This window comes from Lepisosteus platostomus, chromosome 8, assembly GCF_059453375.1.
Source record: "Lepisosteus platostomus isolate fLepPlt1 chromosome 8, fLepPlt1.hap1, whole genome shotgun sequence".
In the NCBI taxonomy this organism is placed as follows: Eukaryota; Metazoa; Chordata; class Actinopteri; order Semionotiformes; family Lepisosteidae; genus Lepisosteus; species Lepisosteus platostomus.
Genome location: NC_142618.1, coordinates 53,190,654 through 53,214,631, shown reverse-complemented (window position 1 = coordinate 53,214,631; position 23,978 = coordinate 53,190,654). Strand labels below are relative to the sequence as shown.

General features: G+C 36.4%; 1 protein-coding gene across 1 annotated transcript in view; it reads left to right on the top strand.

Annotated features, from left to right (window-relative positions):
- Positions 1–293: 293 nt before the first annotated feature.
- LOC148657520 (uncharacterized) overlaps positions 294–23,978 on the top strand; it is a 46,207-nt gene continuing 22,522 nt past the window's right edge. The window contains exon 1 of the mRNA XM_088644428.1: positions 294–439. Coding sequence (XP_088500554.1) covers positions 294–439 — 146 coding nt within the window. The remainder of the gene's footprint in view (positions 440–23,978) is intronic.

Below are 23,978 nucleotides of genomic sequence, written 5' to 3'. Positions count from 1 at the left end.
AAGAAGTTTTTATAGCATTGGAATTTAGTAGCACAAGGATGGACTTCGACTAATATTTGGTATTATTATATTTTAATATTTTATTAAATATATATTAATATATATTTAAGGTGTCTTTTCTAAATAAGATTAAAACATTTGTGTTTTCCATTGAAAGAACAAATATGAGCAAAGTGTCACGAAGCGAAGTACAGGACCCTATGCAGACGGTATAATCCGGAAGTGAGTGGAGTAGGACAACAGGGAGGAGACGACGAGGATCAGGAGGGCTTGACAGACAGGGTGGCGTGACGATGGTGAACTGGTGCTCGGAGGGCGTGGCCAAGGCAAACAAGTCCAAGGAGTCCAGGGGGAAATTGGGTGCAAAGTGCAAAAGGCCAAAACCGGGTAATCCAAGCGAGACAGTACAAAACAAAGATAAAAGCCGGAACAGGATCCGGTACAGGATTCGGGGAATAAAAACGGGATGATGAGGCCAGGCGGATGTAGGGCGACTTGATGGAAGGCGGGCCTCTGGGCATCCATCTTCCAATGCAGAGTCACAAATAGGGAGAGCGCCCGGCTTAAATTAGGAGGGGAAGGATTGGAGGCAGGTGCATGAAATCATCAGAAATGTGAAAGAGCCGGAGCGGCCTTAAGAGGAGGGATTACGATCGGGACACAAACTGAATTACAACCTCAGCACTGCTATATTGTGATACTGTATATTGTTATATAATCAACACAAATAGGTACTTTACAAGTCTCTACAAGGGATTGCAAGTAATGCTTCTTGTTAAAAACTATGCTATTTTGGCTTTCTGTGCCCACTATTAAATTATGATGCAGAATTACCTTGAATGAAATCATTATTAGATTATGCAAATTACATTGAAATTCAAGTCTAAAAATAAAGGCTGGGGATGAGCAGGGATCTGGATGGATAAAAAGCGTAAACAAGATAATGGGAAAAGGATTTTGCCTCGTTCTTTGGCAGGAAAATATTTTACACCGCCTCTTGCAACTTGCAAGTCAAGTTAGCAAGAGCTGTTTAAAAATATACACATTCAGAGAGTTGTCATTCATCACAGAATGGCAGCTGCTGTACATTTACCTGCTGTTTTCACTAGTTTATTTTCTGATTACTTGCTCTGCTTACGTTTGTATAGTATAACATGAGCTGCCATAAGGTGTAGCATGCATATGAGCATTGAGGGGGTCATCTCAGTATATTTTTTTGTCCTGATGAGTGCAAAAATGTACATTCTGCATTATTTTTTGAACATGCTCAAGATGTTGACCTGCTAAATTATTTTGCTGCATGTTTCTCAGATGAGCAGAGTTTATCCATGGATATGCTAATGCAAGAGCTGCGATGTTCTTCAATTGAATTTTAATTTGCCAATCCACCATTAGCTTGACTAACTTAATCCTTTTTGAGACAGTTGTCATATTAATTAATGCTAATTAAGAACCACGTGTTTTTGTTTTCACTTAATTAACACTGAGATGTTTTTATTCTGTGTCTGTGGCTTTAGCAATGTATAGTAATTTATCTTCACTATGGAGTCTTCCAGGGACCAAGAGCTTTTTTAATGCCAGGGTGAGCTGCTCTTCAGTATTTTGAGCATGTGAAGTGATAATCAGAGGTAGACTATCAGCATTGTAATAACAATGGACTAATTTTTCTGTATTGATTATTTATACTTTACAGCACTGCATTTAATGAACCTTGAATTCAGCAACTGTTTTTATCGATCTCTGGGTAAGTGAATTCAAACAAATCTGTCACATTTATAATAACAAAGCTGGTTCTCAAACTCACTTCTGTATCCCTAAAATCAGACTGTTGAATGAGTTACAAAAAATAATTTATTGCTGTTCAAACTGAAACAAAATATCCTATAATTTATGTTTTACAATTTGTGGTTACTCTGTGAAAAAAGAGGGGAAAGAAGAGTCACAAGCTGACAAAAGCTCACCTAAAGCTATAGAAAATTGATCATGTGAAGTAAAAGAAAGCAACATTTTCACAAAGGTGTGGTAGGACCTTTTTGTCGATGCTTGAAATTACCCGGTTATTCCTTTAAAAAAGTAATAATGGTATAATATATATAATGGATGATGTTACTGTATTATTCATTACATTTAAGAATGTGATTTTTTATCATTGTTATAACAAATGACCAGTTAAACAGTTTCACAATTTTTGTGGAGATTTGTTGGAGGAGATTGGAATCGTGTTTTCAATTTCTGTTTCAGTTGGCTGTTCTGAATTAAGCATTGCATACTGAATGTATTATGAATGTGTAATTGAAACTTTCCCTGAAATGATTACTGAAGTACAAGAATTAACTCTCGATTCTGGGAGATGTAACCAGTTATTAGTTTCCCCTCTGCTCCTTGCACTTGAAATACTGTAGAATAGAAATAGAAGGGGTTTCAAATGAATATGATTACAGCTGTCCCTGGTTCAAATCATTATTCACGCTGGGTTATGAACATAAAAGAACCTGAAAACTACAGGATTGCAATATGTCTTTTATTCTGTTTAAAAACTAAAAAAATCAAGAATAGTTGAGCAAAAAAAAACACATACCCTGACACAAACAGAAAAATAATCTAGATGATAGCTAGTCTTAATAGGGTGGCACCGAAAGTAAAAGCAGGAACAGTTTGAAAGCATGTCAGGCCCTGAGGGGGTTTACAGTAGCTCATCAAATCAACAGCAGGCACCATACTGTCAGTTTTCTTTTTTTTTTTTTTTTTAACCTGTAGGCAGGTCAGAAGCATTCCCCTTGAGTCATACCTCTCTTCAGATAATAAAAAATGTCACCAACATGTACTATACTGTATATCGACCCTTTTATTTCTCTGAGGTTTTAAGACTTACAAAACAATTTGAGGAAATGTGACAAAAAGAGGAATGATTAATCTGATCACTAAATTAGTACTTCTTCTTTGGATTATTAGAATTATTATTGTTCTTGGTAATGTTTTAATTCTTACACTTTTTAACACTACCTGTCTAATCACATAGATTACATGTTATAATGTTTGGTGAGTATACAGTAATTTATAATCATATCACAAATGCAGAATATGTAATTGTCTATGAAAAGAAAAACAAAAAATATAAGCTTCTTGATCCAGCTTCTCTGTATATTCACCCCATGATTTAATGCTAAATGACTATAAACAAAAGGGAATGAATCCACAATGTATATTTCTTGGTACATATGACCACTGTAAACATTTCATTTTGTTTTACAATATCCATGAAATGTGTGTTATTAAAAATGAACAGCTATTCACAATACTGACCACAATTTGGTTATGTCCTTTAGGCTATATTTTCATCTTGAAAACATGCTGAATAATGGCATTTATGCATTGCATGCATTCCTATCATATATTGAGAGCTACTCACGGGGAGCAAAGTCAGAAACACACACTTCAAGAGAAAGATTGGTTCAGCAAAGAGTTGGTATTCCTTTCATTTTAATTCTGCAGCGCAACAAGCAGTCGTGTAGTAAGAAGGTTGTGTGAATTTCAACACCAGGTTGTTCTGTTTTCAAGATGCACATAAATTCATAAATGTTTTGTGAGATGGAAAAGATGGACTCCTGGATCACTTTGACTTTACCCAAAAGGGCAGATAAAGTCACAGACCTGTATTTTTTCTCATTTGAATAACACTCAAAAAACTTGTTTTCACTCTCAAACAGAAAACTCTTCTCGCGTAATGAAGCACACTGGTTAATACTTATTGTGTTAATCCCAGGCCTCCAAATAATTGACATTGCTTCCATGAAATGGAATTCATTTTTAAAAGTAATATATTTTTCCCTGTCTCCATTAAAAAACTCAACCTGTAAAAGCATGCCTTTGGAGTTTAAGGTCTGCAGACAAAAGGTTGCCTGTCTGAGAATGAGTTATGTGTTTATTTATCAGTAGCCAGGATTTTGCTTACAGTAACAGATCACTGGCCTAGCAATGCTGGGGTGATGTGGACTTGAGTTCCAAAGTTGCTGAGCAACAATGACCTTTGTGTTATGCCAGGTGTTTGACTTTGCGGTGTGCTCAATAAGAGCAGTGCCTTTCCTCCAGACAACACTGAATCTGCTGTGGGTGTTGTAAGGCTTGCAATGTGTGTTACAGGCAGGAGGCTCTGTAATTACATTACTAAAGAAAGCGCGGACTGTTCTTATCCCTCCTACGCTAGTGCAAAGACCATATCAGTGAACTGACACAGGGGCATGACAGGTAGCACTGCTTTCTCACAGCTCTTGGAGGCAGGGTATGATTCTCAGCTCAGGCATCTTTGGATTGGAATTGGCGTGAGTTTCTTTCCAGCTCCAAAAGACAAAGGCGTTAAGTTTGATTTATTTCGCTCCGTTATTCCCCCAGTTCACTCCCTAGTGTCTGTTAGCTGACTGAACATGGAGTGATATGCTGTCTTCTGATCATGTATAGCGATTGAAAGACATGAGCTGACATGCTAACAACTTGCCACTTTAGATTGGTACAAAAAATTGACATTAAGGAAGAAGCAATCCAATTAACTGAGAACTGTATCTTGCTTCCTCATCAAATTTAACAGCAATATTTTCTTTTTAATAATACAGAATTTTATTTCTTCTTATTATTATTATTATTATTGTTTTAAGATAATCTGTTTAACAGAAAATGATTGAATAAACTTCCCTGGAATATAGTTTTATGGATGATCCCTTGGTGCATCTACCACCCTGTTAAGTCCATTCTTGTGAGAATGGAAATATGTCAGATTGCAGAATTTCTAATGGATCTAATTAAATATTCATTGAGGAATCTTCATTTAGAGTTAATGATAAAAAAGTCTGCAATAATACAGAGTCCATTTGCTTAGGGGTGCATTACCTGAAACATTAGCTTTATTCCATTAGAATGTATCTTCAATTTAGATAATTGATCTGTTTTTCAAGTGAAAGTGTTTCACATAAATGTATGAATATGCCTAAACAGTTTAATTACACTGCATTCTTAATTACACTACAGTACAGTATGTCCTACACTGAAGTTCTTATCAGTATAATTTCAGTGTTTTCATTAAAGCTTTGTTGTTTCTTTTGAAAAACCTGTTATCTGCTTCTGTTACTCATTTGATTCAAGGCTCTGCAAGTTCTCAAAAGGACAAGCATTTTTCTAAACTTTCTAAAGTTCTTAAACATGGTTTCCATTCCTGAAATATTTTCTGCACTTGGGAACAGACTTTGATGGCAGACATACTTAGCTATAAAATCTGTAGCAATCAAAGCCCCTGTGTTCTGCATTATGCTGTATTAGTGACTAAATAAATATTTAAAAAATCTAATATTAGACTTAGATTTTGGTCAGTTAACCTTTTTCATTTCTTCCTACAAAGCACTACATTTTTTAAACAAATAGAAGAAGGAAATATAGAGGAACTTGTATGATGAATAGCACAAAGTGCTAAAATACAGGAACTGATGTCCAGCTCTTTACAAAAGGAAGTTTGAAATCTTTCCAAAAAACGTTTTGTAGCAAAAAATACTCAACCGTGAAATTCATAGTGAAGGACAAACAAAAGATACTCATTACAGAAGAACATAAAATGCACTTTCAAATTAAAACCCTCATCAAAAACTTAATTAAATTCTTAATCGACTGATGCACATGGAGACTAAATCAATGAGGTGACTCATGAGTTAATTTCCTAAACTGTTGCTATGAAAAGCATTTCCTTCCTGAGGAATTCCAAGGTAACCACAGTTGTAACAAACTTGTAATGATATTGATATTGATAGAATGGTATTGGCTTTAATAAACAACAAAAAACAGCACAATGTGCAATACATAACTGACTCTAGTATCAAACCCCCGAAGCTTTTTATACAGTAGATGTTAAAATTTGGACTGTGCTTCCTCGATAAATCAAGCTAAGCTTCAACAGTCACCCTGGAAATCCTGCCTATCACTTACTACAGGGAGATGTGCGGTTCTGAGAATGTAGATAAATATTGGTGAAAACATCACAGGTGCAGGACTCTTTGTGTGCTTTAAGTGTCTGCTGACCTAAGTGCTTGGAGATTCCTCATGGGATTGTACTACTTATGCACAATAATGCTTGTGGTGTACAATTCCCAGAGGCTAGAACAGTTTCACTGTAGGAAGGGAAAGGTACACACATTCTACATTACAGATTGCACACAACTGGTGGAAGATAAATTGAAGGATAATTATATAATTGAGCTTCACACCATCAGGGGGCCATGTCCCAGTTGTAAATGTAACCCAATTAACATTGTGAAATATTCAAAAGAACGCTTTCTTCCATGTGCAGTGTTTTCTAATCCGTCTGCATGTTCCAACATGTTTGTATAGTTCTATTTCAGTTCGCAAGGGGTTTGGGACAGTGCCATGATGTTCACAGAGGTTCAGAAAACGACCTCAGAAAGAACATATAGAGATGTGGTAAAGGATATTTCCCCTTTATTTTACACTGCTTTTAAATAGTTTTAAGATGAGAAAAATTAAGACTTGTGGATGTACATCATTTACACTTTTCCGTTTCTTCGTGTACCGCTTCATATGGATTCTGCTAGATTCTCTGCTTTTGCATTTTGACACTTGCATCATAACAGTGTATATGTTTGTAGCATAACAGTGCATACCCATAAGGCATGACACAGCCTAAAAGTACCATTACTTTCAATTGTGGTTCCCATTTACACCTTCGAATGATACTTGAAAAATCCAGCAATAGTGAAGCACATCTCTGTCTCAGACTTTTCTCAGGAGAAGTCAACCCTAGAGTATTTCAAAAACAAAGACAGCATGACAATAAGGTTAGCCTTGTTGTAAAAAATTACCATAGTATTGGGAAATGGAATAGTTTTGCATTCTTTTTGTGGAGATTAAAGATATTCTGCTGTATAATTGTAGAAATTAATTGAACTGATTGTGAGATGTTTTGCTTGACCAATTTAATTCATTACTTCAGAACACTGGATTTCATTCTGTAATATAAATCCTTAGCGATAATGCCAATTCCTCCTTTAAAACTCTACACTAGATCCTTCTGCTTCTGTAGTCATTGCTGTCATTGGAAGACACTGTGACAACAGCCTAAATGACCTAGTTCCTATCGTTACCCTTATAGCAGCAAATCCTCTGAACAAAATAAAAACAAAGAAAATCGCACAAGCAAGTTGTCAAGATACACTCTGGCAAACAAAAATGGTTGGCGAGTTCCCCCAGATGTCGAGTCTCATTGAATAAGCAGTCCCATATGTTAATTTCAACCAGCTTCGGCTTGAAAATGCAGGCCCTACAAATGCCAGTGGAGTTAATTGAGTCACTGGGACCCATGACCTGTCAACTAGAAGGATCTATAGCTCAATGCTTTCTGCCATTTTCCCATACAGATGACTTAACCACCGTTTATGCACAGATGTCTATTACCTACAAAGCACTTTCTAGCTGGCACAGATTCAAGCTCAATCCGGTATAATGGTTCATTATACCTACTTCGTGTAAATGCACAACTTTTTCAGGCAAAGCAAATTATAGTAAAGAAATATACCTTGTCCTGTCCTAAAGAACTCATACACAGTATTGATGCAACATGCATATTATGTATGAGAACTGATCATGCTCATTTTAATAATTCTTCACTGAATCTCGTTTTCAAAGAAACTTTTATTAGTCTGTAAACATGTATTTTTCTGTTGGTGACTTTGTCACATTTCTCGACTGTTTATGAAAATCCCATATCCATGTCCTTTGTTCTTCTAGATTCCATTTCAAAAAGCATTTATTGAACACTACATAATGTGTGTAGGGTTGTGCCATTGAATTTATGATTTTTTTGTAAATTAATACTTTGTCAGAAACACAGAACAGATCCTGCTGTACGCATTTTGTATTAACATGGAAAGGCCATGGTCTTGCGTAGACACTGTGATAGAAATACATTTTGGTGAGTGTTTACAGCTGATATCTGGAAACAAAAGTGAAGCTGAAAACCCCCAATTATAATAATGTAGTGTGATTATTATTATTTGAAAGACAGCATGCTCATTGTCACTAAAACTCCCTGACCTGTTTTATGGGAAAGAAAAGATTTTGGAGGTAAAAACTGTGACAACAGTTCCACAACATTCAGTGTGCAGGCGGAGCCCTGGATTAAGGGCGACGCATTGCCTTGGCAACCACAGTTGTCCTGCTAATTAAGGACGAGCCATAACGGGATATGTTCGTCCCCGCAAGGGGAGAACATTATTGCGACAGTCCCGGAGGGGACTGTGACGAGAGCATTGAGGCCGCATTTTTTGCTCTTTAATTTTCTTTTTCTTTTGTCCCGCTGTGATTGTGCACCTTGCGTTCTCCTTTTCTTCCTGTCTGGGCACCACTAAATAGAGATAGTCCAGTCGGGACAGCGCTGTTCCAAGCAGGTTTTTCTTCTTCCGCTAACCTTTTTCTTTTTTTTTTCCCGCTAACCTCACACCAGTGCCTCTGCGGTGACTTTTGAACACCTCGCCGCGGCTTCTCCTACTCGCGCATTGTCACAAAGCTGAAATTGAGCCCTTTACGAGCATTTATTCTTCGTAAGATTCATTTCTCTCATGGAGATTTGAAGGTGAGGACAGAGGTCCAAATTAGAATAAATAAAACTTTATTTCAATGACTGCGTACTGAATGGAAAACATAACACTTAAAAATAAAAATGTTAGATAAAGGAATAACTTTTGGTGCTTGGATGCCAACCGGAAAGAATACTGCCTTTTTCCCCTGTGAAGTGGGAGAAGTGTTCATAGTCTCCCCTGAGGAATTCCCTTTTATCCGGCTGTGGTTTTTCCTCCTGCTGTTCCCTTTGTTTTCCGCCTTTGCCGGAGACATACCCTGTAGGTGAGTTTATTATCCACATCCACCATTCAAAACCTCAGAGAATAGTAAGGTGTTTTAGGCAGATTGTTTTTTAACCACATGAAGCAAACATGCTGAAACACATAAAATATTAATCATTAGTTAATGACTTAATTAAAAGAGGAAAGATATAAGGGGGTCACAGTGTAAATACAATTATGTTGTTAATAATAATACAGTAAAACCAAAAATATAAGAAAAAAATCCATGCATCCTAGCTCAGGTCCTGATACTGTCCCACCCAAACTATTGCCTCTTGTCCAGCCTTCCTGACAATGGTATCTGCCCAGTTCTCCAAATGATGCAGTTTCTTTTCTTTGGCTTCTGTCCTCAATGTTCTCTTTATTTCTTACATGTTGTCACTCCACTGACTACATATCCGTGTCCATACCCAACTAAAAATCTTTAGCTAACCCACCCTAGTCCTGCCTTCATCCTTTCATCTCCGATGCCCCATCACTCCCTCTTTTAACTGTCTCTGTCTTTTAACAGACTTTCTGTGCTCCCTCGCCTATGTCCTACATCTAGAGTGTATTTTGTTGTTTGCACATGCCTCACAGCATTTAACAGTGGGTTCATATACTGTAGTAATTCCTCACTGACTGTTTCCCATTTTGGAAAACATTGGCTTATGATTGCATATTCAATACCAAGATGGCGGCGGTTGCCTCAGCTGTTCATATCACACTTGTAGTTCCATTTCATTTAATCAATATTATCCTTTTTAAACCATTTTACTCAATTTTTCAATTCTTCATTCCCTTTTTGTTGCTATGAGAGTTAGGATCTTTCAGACCCTTAGTTTAAAAGTGTTTAAAAATCTGACCAATGCCTTGAAAAAGTATTCACCCCCTTCCAGTCATGTCCCAGTTTGTTGAATTACAAATGGTGTATACACATTTCTAATCAAACAGTTTTCCTGGTGAAAAAGTTCAATGTCGGCGAAAACTGCAACATAAGAGATTGTCGATCAGATTCAAATCAGGACATTGACTGGGCCATTCACTTTCATTTTATTTTTGTTAAATCACTCAAGTGCAGTTTTGGCCTTGTGCTTTGGATCATTGTTCTGCTAAAAGACACATTTTCTTCCCTGTTTGAAAATCATATTGAGGCAGAGTTTCCTCTAAAATTTGCTTTGCTCCATCCATTTCTTTCCTCCAATCTTGAAAAAAACGTTCCAGTCCTCTCTTATGAGAAGCAGCCCCATAACATAATGTTACCACCACCATGCTTGACAGTAGAAACCTGGTGTGGTTTGCATCAAACAAAACATCACATTGCATTCAGATCAATACATTTCAGTTTTGTTTCATCTGATCACAAAATGTTTGCTAGTTGCTGTAAGCCTCACAGTGGCATCTCTGGTCTAACCCTTGGCTGGCAGCTCAGTTTGTAAAGATAGCTTGATATAGGTAGTGTATGTGTGTCAAGATACATGTTTCACTTCTTAATGAACAACTTTGTCAAATGTCTGCTTTATACAATCCCAGAGCTACTAAATCTCACAAGGCTTAAAATTTAGGATTATTGTGTTGAAAATGAAAATTTGGAACTACAGCATTGCCGACAGTACAATTTGAATTAAATTATTTATTTTTGTAGAGGTAGGATTTTGTTATTGATCTGAATGTTTTGTGGTTTCCATTTGTATGTTAATTTTTTCAATATATGCAAATTAGTTATTTACTCCATTCACTTTGGACAGCAATGTGAGTGGATTATGGATACAGAAGATAGCCAAAAGCAGCTGTACACATTTGGTTAGTACATTGTTCGCTGAACAGTATAATCATTTGCAACTGTTGCCAACTATGGCATCAGTCTAATTATTGGGTAATTGGGGTGGATATGGGCAGAGATAATTGGTTCTTTTTCCAGGTTTCAGGCAGGTTGTAGCCAAAGATTCCCCTTGAAATATTTGGTATATAAAGTATTCTAATACAGAATATTCATTTCAAGATGGTGGTGCATTTTTTGCAATTAAAAAGATCTGCCTCTCTATATCCCATCTAACCTATGTAGCTCAGTTTTGAAGTCCCCCTGAAATATTCAAAATGAGAACTTATGTTTGATCAGTCCAAAAGGCAACATTCACGTAAGCTCTAAGTGTTGAAATATGGTTTTCATGCTCCTCCTATACTGAAGAGAATAAAATACCCCTGGGTTATCATTAGTTCTTCTTTTTTTATTCAGAATGCATGAGGAAGGATACACTTGACATTCCGGGTGTATTATAATTGTGTTTCATAAAGTATATTTTAATGACAATATTTTATATTATATTCCACGTTTATGGAACTGAATTGCTCTGAGGCTGATTACCCATTCAGATGCAAGTGAAGGCAGATCTTTTAAACCAGTCAGGTTTAAGTTCGTATGGCTCCATTTTAATGAAACCCTTGCCTGTTTCGCTGAGATAACAAAATGCCAATGGACAAAGAGACATTTAATCTTTATCGCTGCTTGTAAAAAGTTTCCTCCATATAATTTCACGGAGAAACATTAATTATGAGCAATAACGACATAATTCTGATCATTCTTAAAAATCATTCGACGATTCTTCTCTTTAGAAAGGCAGGTACAAATCTCACCCTTTTTGAATTTTAGTGATTTGGCTTTTTGTTTTCTAAATATAAAGAATACAAGTTATTTTTATGCACAATGTTTCTGAGAACGAAACCTAACATTTTCCAGTGCTTTTAAATTGCATGCCTAACAGTGCATGCTTTACTTAAGTCTTTGACAGTCTAGGAAATATGAAAAAAACATTTATAGATGTCACACATCAGAGCTCACCCTTATGCTTTTACACTGTGGATAACAGAAAGATAATGTTTTTTATGTCTCATATGTTGCATGATTTAGTTCTAGCTACATTATATCATCATAGTTATATGATACAAATGTTTTTAACTTTATATTTTAATGCTATCCTAGACAACATGCATGAGAGAAAGAACAGATAATGCTGTCTATTTCGAATTCTGATGTTTCTTAACTCATAAGCATGTACTGCTTTGGGTAGAAATAAAAAAAACGAAGTAGCCTTTTGCATTACAGAAATCAGGGAAAGATTCCACATTTTTGAAAACATACACCATTATAAGCTATCGGTTCATACTGTATGTATAGACAGGATAACAGCAATGTAAAGGATTATAATACATGATACATACCGTACTTGTGAACTAAAAGCAGCAATCTGTTCGCTGAAATCATGAACATTTAGAGGAGGGGGTTAAAGTGGCAGGTGTTTCAAATGTAAATATTTTGCTTGTTGTGCAAAGCATTTACTCACAAGCTTCAAATACCATCATGTAAGAGATCTGGAACTGAGGATTGTTACTGAGTACACTACTCAGACTCCATACTGTACGTATCCAATCAGATTTACAATTCTTTGCAAATGGCCCTTCAAAAGGCATCTCCCTTTGCTGAATTATAAATGGTGTACTGTATGTCTAATTTAATTAAAACCTGAATATTTTTGACGGATTGTGTGTGTAAAGTCACACATTTAGCTAAATGACCTCTATGCACAGTACCTCTATGTGTAATAATAGTACACAACCTTTCAGAATAAATATGCCTGTCTTGGTAAAGTCCCTCACTTGGGCAGTGAATTTCAAGCAAAGATACAACCATTAAGACTCGGACATTATCTACACAATTTAGAGATCACGTTGTTGAAAGGCACAGGTCAGCAGGAAGATTCAAAGTTATCAAAAGTTGCTTTGAGCACAATGAAGTGGAAGATGTATCTGGTCACCCACGCACTGCCTTGAACTGTTTGTCCCTCCAAACTGAGAAGCAGGCCAAGAATACATGTGGTCAATGGACCTGTGAGGCCACTGGCAAATCTGACAGAGCTACAAGGTCCAATATACTGATATATCTCTATATCCTGGTCACTCTATGAAGCTGACCTGTAGAGAACAATATCTGTAGTTTCTACAGATATATAAATAAAATCAAATGGATGTCCCCTGAATTTATAGATAGAATTCTCTATCTTGAAAAACATTCTCATCTTCAAAGTCAATGTATCTGTTAAAAGCACTAGTACAGTATGTAAACATATGTTATCATTTCTTATTGCTTATAGAATAATCCATTTGAACATTTTTTAAAATATAAAATGTAGACTAAACATTTTTTATATAGTAAAAATATGCAATTACATATTGTATTCTAATTACATAATAACATCATTTAGGCTTAACATTCTTTTTGCAAAACTTACTGTATTGATACTGTATATCCATTCAAATCTAAATGAGACAGAAGTACTAAATAATAAAGAAAAAGATATCCTTAAAAACGTCGCTTCAAAAAATGGGGTGCTGTATAAAATGAATAGATTATCCATAACATACAGTATCTGAATTCAAGCAATATAGGAAAGCATGGATTTTGAAAAAAAAAAGTTATTTTTAATGGGCTCCAGCTCCTCTGCAATGCTGAATTGTATCAGGTGGTTAGAAAATGGATGGATATAAAATACATAGATATAATCAAATTAAACTATAAAATATATAAACATTGATGTAATAACAATACATTTAAAGGGTATGTTTATAGGAATCTATAAACAAAAATATTTTTTACACCTGTAAACAATTATCAATAATCCATAACAAAACAGAAATTGAATACATAGAAATTGAATTGAATCTCACTATAGAAGAAGCTGACATTGTATAAACAGCCCAAACTATTTTAAATTCTAAATCAATGAATGTGCAGAAATATAGAAAGAGTCTTAAGGTGCTAAGATAATCTGGCGTTATCACCAGGATTCAGATGCCCAAACAATTCCATAACTTTAATTGCTTCTACAAAAGTGTTTTTTATCTGGCAGTCTTTTAAATAAGCCATGGTATGTCTTCATCGCCTTACTTAGCATAAACTAAACATAACCTGTCCCTCTCTCAAAAATAATACAAAGCTAGTCTCCTCAGATGAAATGGATTTCAGTCCTCTTGTCACGCAGAATTACAGATATATCTGCAGACGAAAACAAACAACTATGTCCTGACATGATTTAAACAAAAAAAGGACTGTCACTGCTCTGTGTATTTTTCAGAACTGTCATGTCAAGTAAGAGCAAAGCTGAGATTTCCCATGGAAATAAGCATAAAATGCAGAAAAAGTTTAAAATATAATAAGGGAAATCATCAGGACAACAAGTTATATTTAAAAAAAGAATAATTATACTTGAATGAAAATTCCTCGCTCTGCATTGGGAGATGGACACCTGGAAGCCCGCCTTACAGTTCATCCTGACCATCTGAGACCGGGGGTCAGAGAGCCTGGCCTTGTTAACTCTTTGTTTCTGTTCCGGATTTGAAGCTTCGTATGTCTTGGATGGATTTCCCGTTACTTGGACCCTGGACTGTGCCCCGGATTCCCCCTTGGACTGTTTGGACTTGTCTGCCTGCGCCTGCCCTCCGATCACCGTCGTCACGCCCCCATCTGTCAACCCATCCTGATCCTCTACGTCTTCTCCCTGTTGTCCTTCCCCATTTACAGTACTTCCGGATTATACCGTCTGCGTAGGGTCCTGAACTACGCTTCAGAGGAGACTGGACTGGCTCCCATTACAAAAACTACTTGAGATTTACTCTTTTCTGTCCTTAAATGGTTGTTATTCGACCTTGGCATTACATTGATTTGTGTTATATGTAAGGTCAAAGTAGTTTTAACTGTCAGTACTGAAAACAAATGTGATGCACAATATCTGGTTTGATGAGAAAAATAACACAGTTGCTGCATTCCGCTGTTAATCTCATGTATACATCTAAAATCTGAAAATTGGGATTATTATCAGTCTGTATAATATACAACAAATCCAACATCTGCAAAAACTACTGTCTCATATAATCATAAACATCAAAAGCTTTGGTCTTGAGAATATTCCATAGTTAAAAACTAGATGAAGTCATTTAGCCCATCTAGTTAATTTTTTTGGTACCTAATTGATCCAAGGATCTCATCCAGCCATTTCTTAAAGGAAGCAAAACGACAATGTAGCTTGTTCTTTACTTCTTCATGTGTGTAAAGAAAACCCCCCTGTTCTGTTTTAAATTCAAATGTATCCACTAGTATTTCTGAAAAAAACCAATAGATCAATTGGAACAGTGCCTCAATCAGAGCCTCCTGTTGTCCTCTCAGTTGAAGGTGAAATTATTTTAACCTGTCAGTGTAGGATATTGCTTTGAGCCTAGCAAAATATCTGTATGATGTTTTCAAAGTAGCAATATCCTTCTTAAATCTTGGAGAACACAACTAATTATAAGAATAATTGCTTACACTTATGTAGTGCTTTTCTGGAAACTCCACTCAAAGCACTTTACAGGTCATGGGGACTCCCCTCCACCACCACCAATGTGTAGCCCCACCTGGATGATGCGACGAGAGCCATAGTGAGCCAGTACTCTCACCACACACCAACTATCAGTGGGGAGGAGAGAAGAGTAATGAAGCCAATTCATACATGGGGTTTATTAGGAGGCCATGATTGGTGAAGGCCAATGGGAAATTTGGCCAGGACACCATTTCTCTTTTCGAGAAATGCCCTGTACACATTACAACGACTGTTCAAATTATTCTAAATGAAGTCTTGCTAGTGCATTTACATTTTAATATGCAGTACCATCCCTTAATTTAAATGATATGCTTTGAACTATTTTGTTTACCTTAAGATAATACTTAGGTTTTTTTTTCTCATATGTAGCCCAGTGTTTTACATTCTTTTGATTCTCATTTGCTATCTCTGCAGTGTTTATTAATCCTTATATTTTAGTACTGTCTGCCTAACTTTACTAGCTATACTAAAATCTAGACAAGTGAAAGAAATTAAAAAGACCAGCGGTCCTAATAGATGCCTGTGGCACACCTCTAATTATATGTTTTGATACAGAATATCACACAAAATGCAATTCTTTTATTGTGAGAAATTACTGACCTATGGTGAGAAAATGTTAACCCTCTAAAGTACCTGTGATGTATATATGTGTTTATTAAATTTTTTTATAAAAACATCAATTGTTAACTGCTCAGTCCTTGTTTTACATTGGTTTTGCTGGTGGGAGAAAAGCCTTGTCTATAAATGAATTCACAAGTGAGAGTTTACATGATGCGAGCTGCAAATTAGTCATATCATACCAGGTTCGGTCCCAGTGTCCTTCAGTAATCAAAGAAAGGTGACTGACTTCGGAAAAGAAGAAAGTAAAATAAGCTATTCTCAGAAAAGCATCTTAAATCATCAATATCCGTGAAAATCCACACTAAACCCGTTATATCTAGTCTAAGCTTTAGATCAGAGGTGCTTTACAGATGTACCTTTTAGTGACACAGTAAGTGTAACGAACAGTTCTTTCCGGACCCTATGCGGACGACACAATCCAGAATCGTGAGGAAACACTAGGGAAAAAGTCATGCAGGAATACAGGGGGACGTGTCCAAAGTGCGCTGGTGTACGGGGGAGGTGTGGCCGATGCAAACAATCCAAAAGTAATCCATAGTGGGAATCCAAAAACGCAAGAATAAGTCCAAAGCCAGGTGATTCATCCAAACATGGAATTAAAACCATGAACCGGGTCGGAACCGGCGGACAGGGAACGGGAACAGAGATTAAAAGCTTAACGGGACCAGGCGCTTCCAGGTCCCGGACTCGCACAGTGCGGAAACCAGATGCAGAGCCAGGATGAACATCAGCGCCTGGCTTTTAAGGTGGGCTAGTAAAAGGGGTGAGGTGCACAGAATTAAATCTAAAGTGAAAGGGCCGGAGCACACTTATGGAGGAGGGACTATAATCGTGACAAACAGCAGTTCTAAAATATATTATCTAAGGATCTCTCATAATTGTGTTCTTGAAATCTCTGTAATCTATAACTCAAATAAACACCATCCCTTTCAAGGCCATGCCTTATCCTATAAGTTTTTTGTCCCAGTCCTTGGGAATTAAATATACAGTAATAAATAAAAAAGCTTGGTATTTGATTAAAAGCCTGCTGATGTTTCTAATCATTTTGTTTTCTTTAAATATTTAACTGAATGATACTACCGTAAATACAGTTGGAACTAACCTACTGTATACAGAGATTAAACTTCAGTTGTTTTAAAACAGGAGTGATAATACACTGCCTGGTAGATGTTGCATTTGTACAGAATTTCATTATGCCTGTATTTTAAACTTAAAAGGACAATTTCTGCCAAAAATAAACCATCACTTCTTCCCCTCAGCAGATATCCTTTAAAAATACAATAACCCCATTGTCTTTCATCCATTTGTTAAATCAGTACTATGACCTGAAGTTGCCTGTCAAAAAATGTTCTGCTCTTTTGTTGAACTCAACAATTCTTAAAAAACTTTATGGGGTTAAGTTTGTAATCACACTAATTTCATAACAAGTTTATTTTTTTTGTCTGTTATGTTGTGATGACAGTTTTGAAAGATCTTTTGTCTTAATGGTTGAATCTTTGCTTGAAAGTCACTAACTGAATGAGAGACCTTACAGAGACAAGTGTATTAATCTTGAAATCACGTGAACAACTATTATTGCACACAGACAAGGACCACTCAGCTAATTTTGTGGTTCATTAATGTAATTTTTTGTACCTAAATTAAACTTTACCCAAACAAATGGTTTGCATACATGTTTAATCGTATTCAAATTATCTGTTTGCTTCTTCTTTTGTCTTTGAATGTGTGGAGTACAGTAGGTTGTGTTCATAACAAATATTAATTGCTACTTCAAAGTGTCATGACTGCAAGCTTTAAAGTAACAAAACATTAAAATTCTGCATGAGTCTGAATAATGTGGCACTATACAATATATCACATATAGATCCTCGTTTCCCAAGTGAAATACTGTAATAAAGTATTTTGTATAGAAAATCTGGAAGATAAGAAGCATGACTATGTACTGTACAGTAGACACAATCACTCCTATTAACATAAACCTCTAGGTAGCGCCAGCATACAGCACAGATACACTTGTCCTGGAATATCCAGGAGCTGATGTTCAAAAAGCCTCTAAAATTGTATTTGCGGAGTATACTTATTTTTTATTAATATGAAAAGAAAGATGGCAATCCTGCAGCTGTCCAACCCATATCTCCTCTGCGCCACAGTGCACACTTGAATTTGATATGGGGAAAAGATTAATGCTGTTTGCATAAGCCGTGGCATTTAGAACGTCCTCAGAAGGGTCACTCGATCAAAAAGCATTGGATTGTAGAGATTAGTCAGTGCTTGATTGACAATTTCTGTATTTCAGGATCAGTGCAAAATGTCAGAAACGGCTCCCTGCTCAAACAACTCCGCTCAAATCAAGAGACCAGCACTAACACATCTGGCAGAGAACAATTTAAATCCCTTCCATATTTTTCCAGCTGGAAGGAATGAATCTGAAAGACGATTAGAGTCCAAAATCTGTTTTGTTGAATACTACCTAACTGAGATATATGGTCTTATTTAGCCAATACAGGACAGCTTGATGGATACACACTGCCTCAGCCTTTAGTGCTAAAGTCTGGTATTTTATAAAGCTCTGGCTTCTACAGAAGTACTGAAAAATATCTTTATTTGGTAAAAAGTACATTTCAGATCTCATTTTGACATTTCTTGTGCATTATTGAAGGCTAAAAGAACCACAAACTTTTTTTTGTGGTTATTATCGGGTTTTGACCATTTCAATGCAGCTGCATAATCTGAGAAGAATGAAATTCATGGGAGCTTGGGGAAGTCCTGAGACCGTACCGGTTGATCTGAGAAGAAACAATTAAACTCAAGACATGACAAAGAAAAAAAATAATACTGTTGAGAACAAAAAGCAAAAAAAAAAGAAAAGAAATGTGGTTTTGGTAACACTCTACATCATTAACATTGTTCAGTAGATCGACAGAGAATGTCCTGGGACATTTGAAAGATACACGTCCAAAGGCATGACCTTGGTTGGCCTTAAGGTGTCCACCTGAGTGCATCTTTCCCTTGTGAGAACCACCTCATCTGACTTATCTCAATGTGGAGGGTTATCTACTGTATGCCAAAGTTCTCCCATTTACGGTAGCCTGATTAGACATCTCCAACAAGAAACCTCATTTCTGTTTTGCAACGTAAGATGAGCAGGTTACTGCCATGCTGAAAAGCAGAAATAAAAGCAATGTTGAGCCTTCGTCAGTGCAGTGACGCAACTCCCTGCTTGAACCTTGTCGCCATGTGATCTTTCCTCTTGGATATTATCCAAAATTAATAAACAAAAGTGAGGATGGCATATAAATAGACCTATAAACCATGAGTTTCATCTGAGGAAATTCCAGCAACTAAAAGCTGAGCACCATGAAGCAATGAAACTTTGTGCACATACAGTACTGTACTAATTGTGTAGACTGTTCTCCCAGGGGTGACAACAGTGCATACAAATCAGCCTCAAGTAGCCTACAAGGTACAGTACCATCTGGTGGGTGCCAATGCAGTCAATGGTAACAGTCCCTGTGGTACCATTTGTATATAAATCTTTCTCATTTTTTCAGTTTTCATTACATAAAAGCTTGAGTACTCCAACTAAATGTCTCAGCTCCCTGTACGTTAGAAATAACTGGTCCAGGTTTTCAAAGAAGAAAGTAAAAATTATGTAAACTGCATAACACTTATGGTTCTTATTCTAAATCATAAGAACTCATATCCAATTGAATATACAATAAAGAGGAAAATTAAGAAGTTAACAGGGCTTTTTGTCCAAACCTCAACGCTTTCATGTTGGGTATGTCATTGCTACTGTATGTTGAGGTAAATATTTAATGTAGATTATTCTGGGGAACATTCTTATTACACTGTATGTCAAAAACACTTGAGATAATTTCTGCTTTTGCCTTTGTCAAGCAAAAGTGTACCTGCAGAGAAAGAATGGGTTAGAATTACAAGCACTGCTCTACATGCTGAGCTAATGTTATAGATTTGACATTGTTATTGACATTTCCAACTTAGCATTGGTTAATTTTGAGTAATTTGTCTCTTTTCTTAAAGATCAATTTCAGTGGCTCTATTTCTTTTTTCTTTCCATAGTTTTTCATTATGTTCAGGAGTGATTTGTTTTAGTCCTGAACTGTAGTGGATTCCACATTATTGTCCAGGCACAGCAAGAAACAACATTGTGCTCAAAGAATACCAATGTTAAAAGAACAGAGGCAGGAGAATAAGACTTAACTTTCAGAACAGAAAATTACATTTTGAATTATACTTGTTTATGTACATCAAAGCTGTAATTTTTGTTATCACTGGCATTGGAACTAAGAAACATGAATTGCCAGTGATGTACAAACTGAGAATAATCTAGACTCAATGTCTGCTTGTTACTACAGCAACCATCCTTTTTACCCTATGATGTTTTCTTTTACAGACTGAGAGGAAAAACATTTAGATCAGTGATATCAACATATTTCAGTATTTTAGGTATTTTCTGTATTATTAACATCCTATGTCCTATAAAAAGTATCATCACCTCACATCACTTTCAATAACTACTTTATTCAATTTAGGGTTGCTGTGGCCTGGAGTACTGTATGTCCACCATGCGCGAGACCCCAGTCCCTTGCAGGGCATACACGGCCACAGACATGCACACATTCTCACTAGGGACAATTTTACAAAAGTCAGTTTAACCTGCCAGAATGGATTTGGACTGTGGGGGGAAACAAGAACACCCTAAGGAAATCCACACAAACCCGGGGAGAACATAAAAACTCTATGCAGATAGCAACCCAGGAAGTGAACCCAGGGCAGCAGTGCTAAGAGGCAGCAATGCTAATCACAGCACCTCCATTCTGCCTTACAAAAGATTATAGTTTTGTTATGATTTCTGGATGTGACTATTGAAGTGTCTTAAAAATCTAGAGACAATAATTGACACCTGGCTTGTGTCAACTTTTACAGTTCTCAGGAGCTTCAAAGCAAGAAAGGAACTTGGGTGGGTGCTAAGTGGAGGAGAGTCTGAGACACACACTGATCAAAGGAATATCTGGTTTACCTTGGTTAATTAAGCTCTGGGTAAATGATTAAGTGTTATCAGCAGTCCAGGAACACAGCATAAAAAGGCAGGAGAGGTGAGAAGAGGTGGAGAGAGAAGAAGGACAGGAAGAGGAAAGGCAAGAGGTTCTCGTTCAGATCATCCGTAAAGACCAGACTACTTAACTACTCTGTAAAGAAAGCTTGTCATTCTGTTGTTTTTAGAAAACTCTGATTTCCTGTGTAAAGTGTTCCTAGGTTAAAAATGGCATCTGCTGGTTAGTCTGTGTATTTCTGGAATACGGAGATAGGTGTCCCATTCATTGTGTAGCATCCGGGTTTATACAGTATGCTGTATAGAGCGATTAAACTCTAGATCATATTCTGTTTAGCTTAGCAGGCAGGTTTATTTCTCTTGTTGGCCTGTGTATGTGTTTTGTAGGATTTTAATACTTGGTAGCATTATGGGGTTTTATGGTTGGTAAAGACATAGGCCTCTGGGACACCTTGATTGTACATAGTGTAACTTGTGTGTTGTAAGTTTATGTTTTCTGTTGTATTGTGTGTACATATGTGGACATTGTAAATAAATATTTGTTTAACCAGTGTGCCTGACTTATTCCTCTTTTCACAAAAGCTGTGCTAGAGAACAAATTAAGTGCCTTCAATTATACCAACCAGTCAGGTATATCTAGGCAAAACCTTATTTTTTACAACATTTCCTTACTGATTAACCTGCCTAGCCAATTTCTGACATGTCTCTATTTTGTAACCCCTATTTGTAACAGTATATTTAAAAAACAATTGAAAATTTAACAGTGTACTCACTATCCTTGACATACAAAGCTGGTGGCAAAAAAGGTCTGCTTTGAATACAATTAAAAAAGACAGTTAAAAATGTTGCAATGTGTGCAGGAAGTATCCGAGGGTAGGGTACAATAATACCACAGACTGAATCAGTAATCTGAAATGACCCATTCTTTCTTAATGTGTTTTAAGGAATTTAGTGCCAACATGCTGGTAATTGAACACCCAAACGAATCAAATGTTTTCATTTGAACGAAAGAGAAAACTGAATTAGAGCCAATGTCATTTAAATGAGATTGCATGTGATAGTAATGAGGGGGAGGGTGACAAGTGTGGCTGCTTGTTTCCTCTTTAATGGCACTAGAATATAAAGACTCACTCGATGTGTTGATGAATTCAAATTTACTTTGGTTAATGTTCCATTTTCCTTCATTTAATTTGAAACAGGGGAAAATAACTTCATGCGATGTTGAACTCGAAATGAATATGCAGTATTGTTGATTAAGAAGTAAAATATACTGAATGATGGTGTTGGAAATGTCTTTCCAAGTTCAGTCTTATTTTAATTTGCTTAAGGCCTTCAGGTATGTAAAAAAAAACAAGATTAAAACTGAATGAGCAATAATACGCTGATTAGGACACTGAAGAAGCAAAAGAGCCCAACGGGGTATCCAGGACACCAGCTAACTTGCCAAGATCTACAGTATGCTTTGATAGATGTGAAGAATGACCACAATATCCTTCAAAAAATTTTTCTGTGAAACCATACAAGTGATAAATGGGAATCCCTCATGAAAGACATCAAGAGGAGGAAAGGATTAAGAGTTGGTTGATGCATAGTAAACAAAGGGGACAATCATAGGACACATGTTCCGATTGGAGTGATGCGATTGTTATAGTACTGACTTCCAGCCACCAGAGGGTGCCTACATGGTCTCAGCTTACTTCATCCACTCTGGGGAGGCGTGGGTTAACTAGGCCTCGTCAAGCCTACCCTCCTGTCTATTTAAACCCTGCTGTCTGCCTCTACCTTGGCTCAGTATCGGGTTGTGCTTTGTGGACTTCACAGCAGAGCCTTCTTGTTACTGGACAGTTCCCTTGTTTATGGACCCTTTAATGGCTTCCTTGCCATTTCGTCACCCGCATACTGTAGGTACATCAATTTATCTTTACTTGCTGTTACCCAGTGTAATGGTGATTAGTGGAATACCACATGGTGAGGACCACTGCTCAAGAATGTAGACTTGGTGTAGCTAACAAACTAGTCCAGTTAACAGACAAAATAAAATAAAAGCTTAAGCAAGTCCTGTAGACTTTCAAAACAAAACCAAATACAGGAATGGGACAGCATCAAATTGCAGGAAAGTATAAAACACAAAGTACAAATAATAAAATGAGAAATATAGAGACGGAAGAATCTACTCATTAGAAATACTTCAGCATTTGTGTTGAAACTATTTGATTCTCCCAATAAATGTGAGGATGTGATAATAGCAAACAGAATTTTAAGATATACATGTATGGATTTATATTTTTCAAGAACAATTGTTGATTGGGTAGAACATCAAGATAGGGTACATTGCTGGGAAAAAGGAAGTGATACTTTTAAACTTACAGAAAACTGTAAGGTCATCTGATTGAAGTACTCAAAGTCCTCAAAGATATTAACCCACTTGAGCCAATGGACTTTTTCAGAATCAACAGTAAAACATACACACAAGGAACCTACATGGAAGTAGAAATCAACTCCAGAATAAATGAGAAAGGGTACTAGATTATTTGATTTCAAATATTTCTTATTTGCTGAACTGCCTTGCAGCAGCCCTTGAAAATATTCATAATATACAATAAAAATGTAGTATTAAAAAAAATCAAGTTTCTTTCACTTGACAATCAATCAAAAATCAAATCAATTGGCATAGTCAATTATGCTAATTGAATCTAGTCATAACATTTAAATTCATTACAAATGCATAGAAGGTCAAACATATTTTTGATAACCTTGGATTACCGAGCTGAGATATAAGAAACTGATTCCACTTAAATACTGTACTTGCACTGAACTTGAACTTTATTGCCATACAGTATGTAACCGGTAAGTAATTCTTACTTACAGAAAGTCTCTCGATTGTAAAACAAGTGTAAAAACACAAAGTGCAGACAGTGCATCAAGACAATATACAAACAAACAGGAGACAATTTACAAGTAAACAGTTTGAATGTAAACAATACAGACGTGTAAACAATG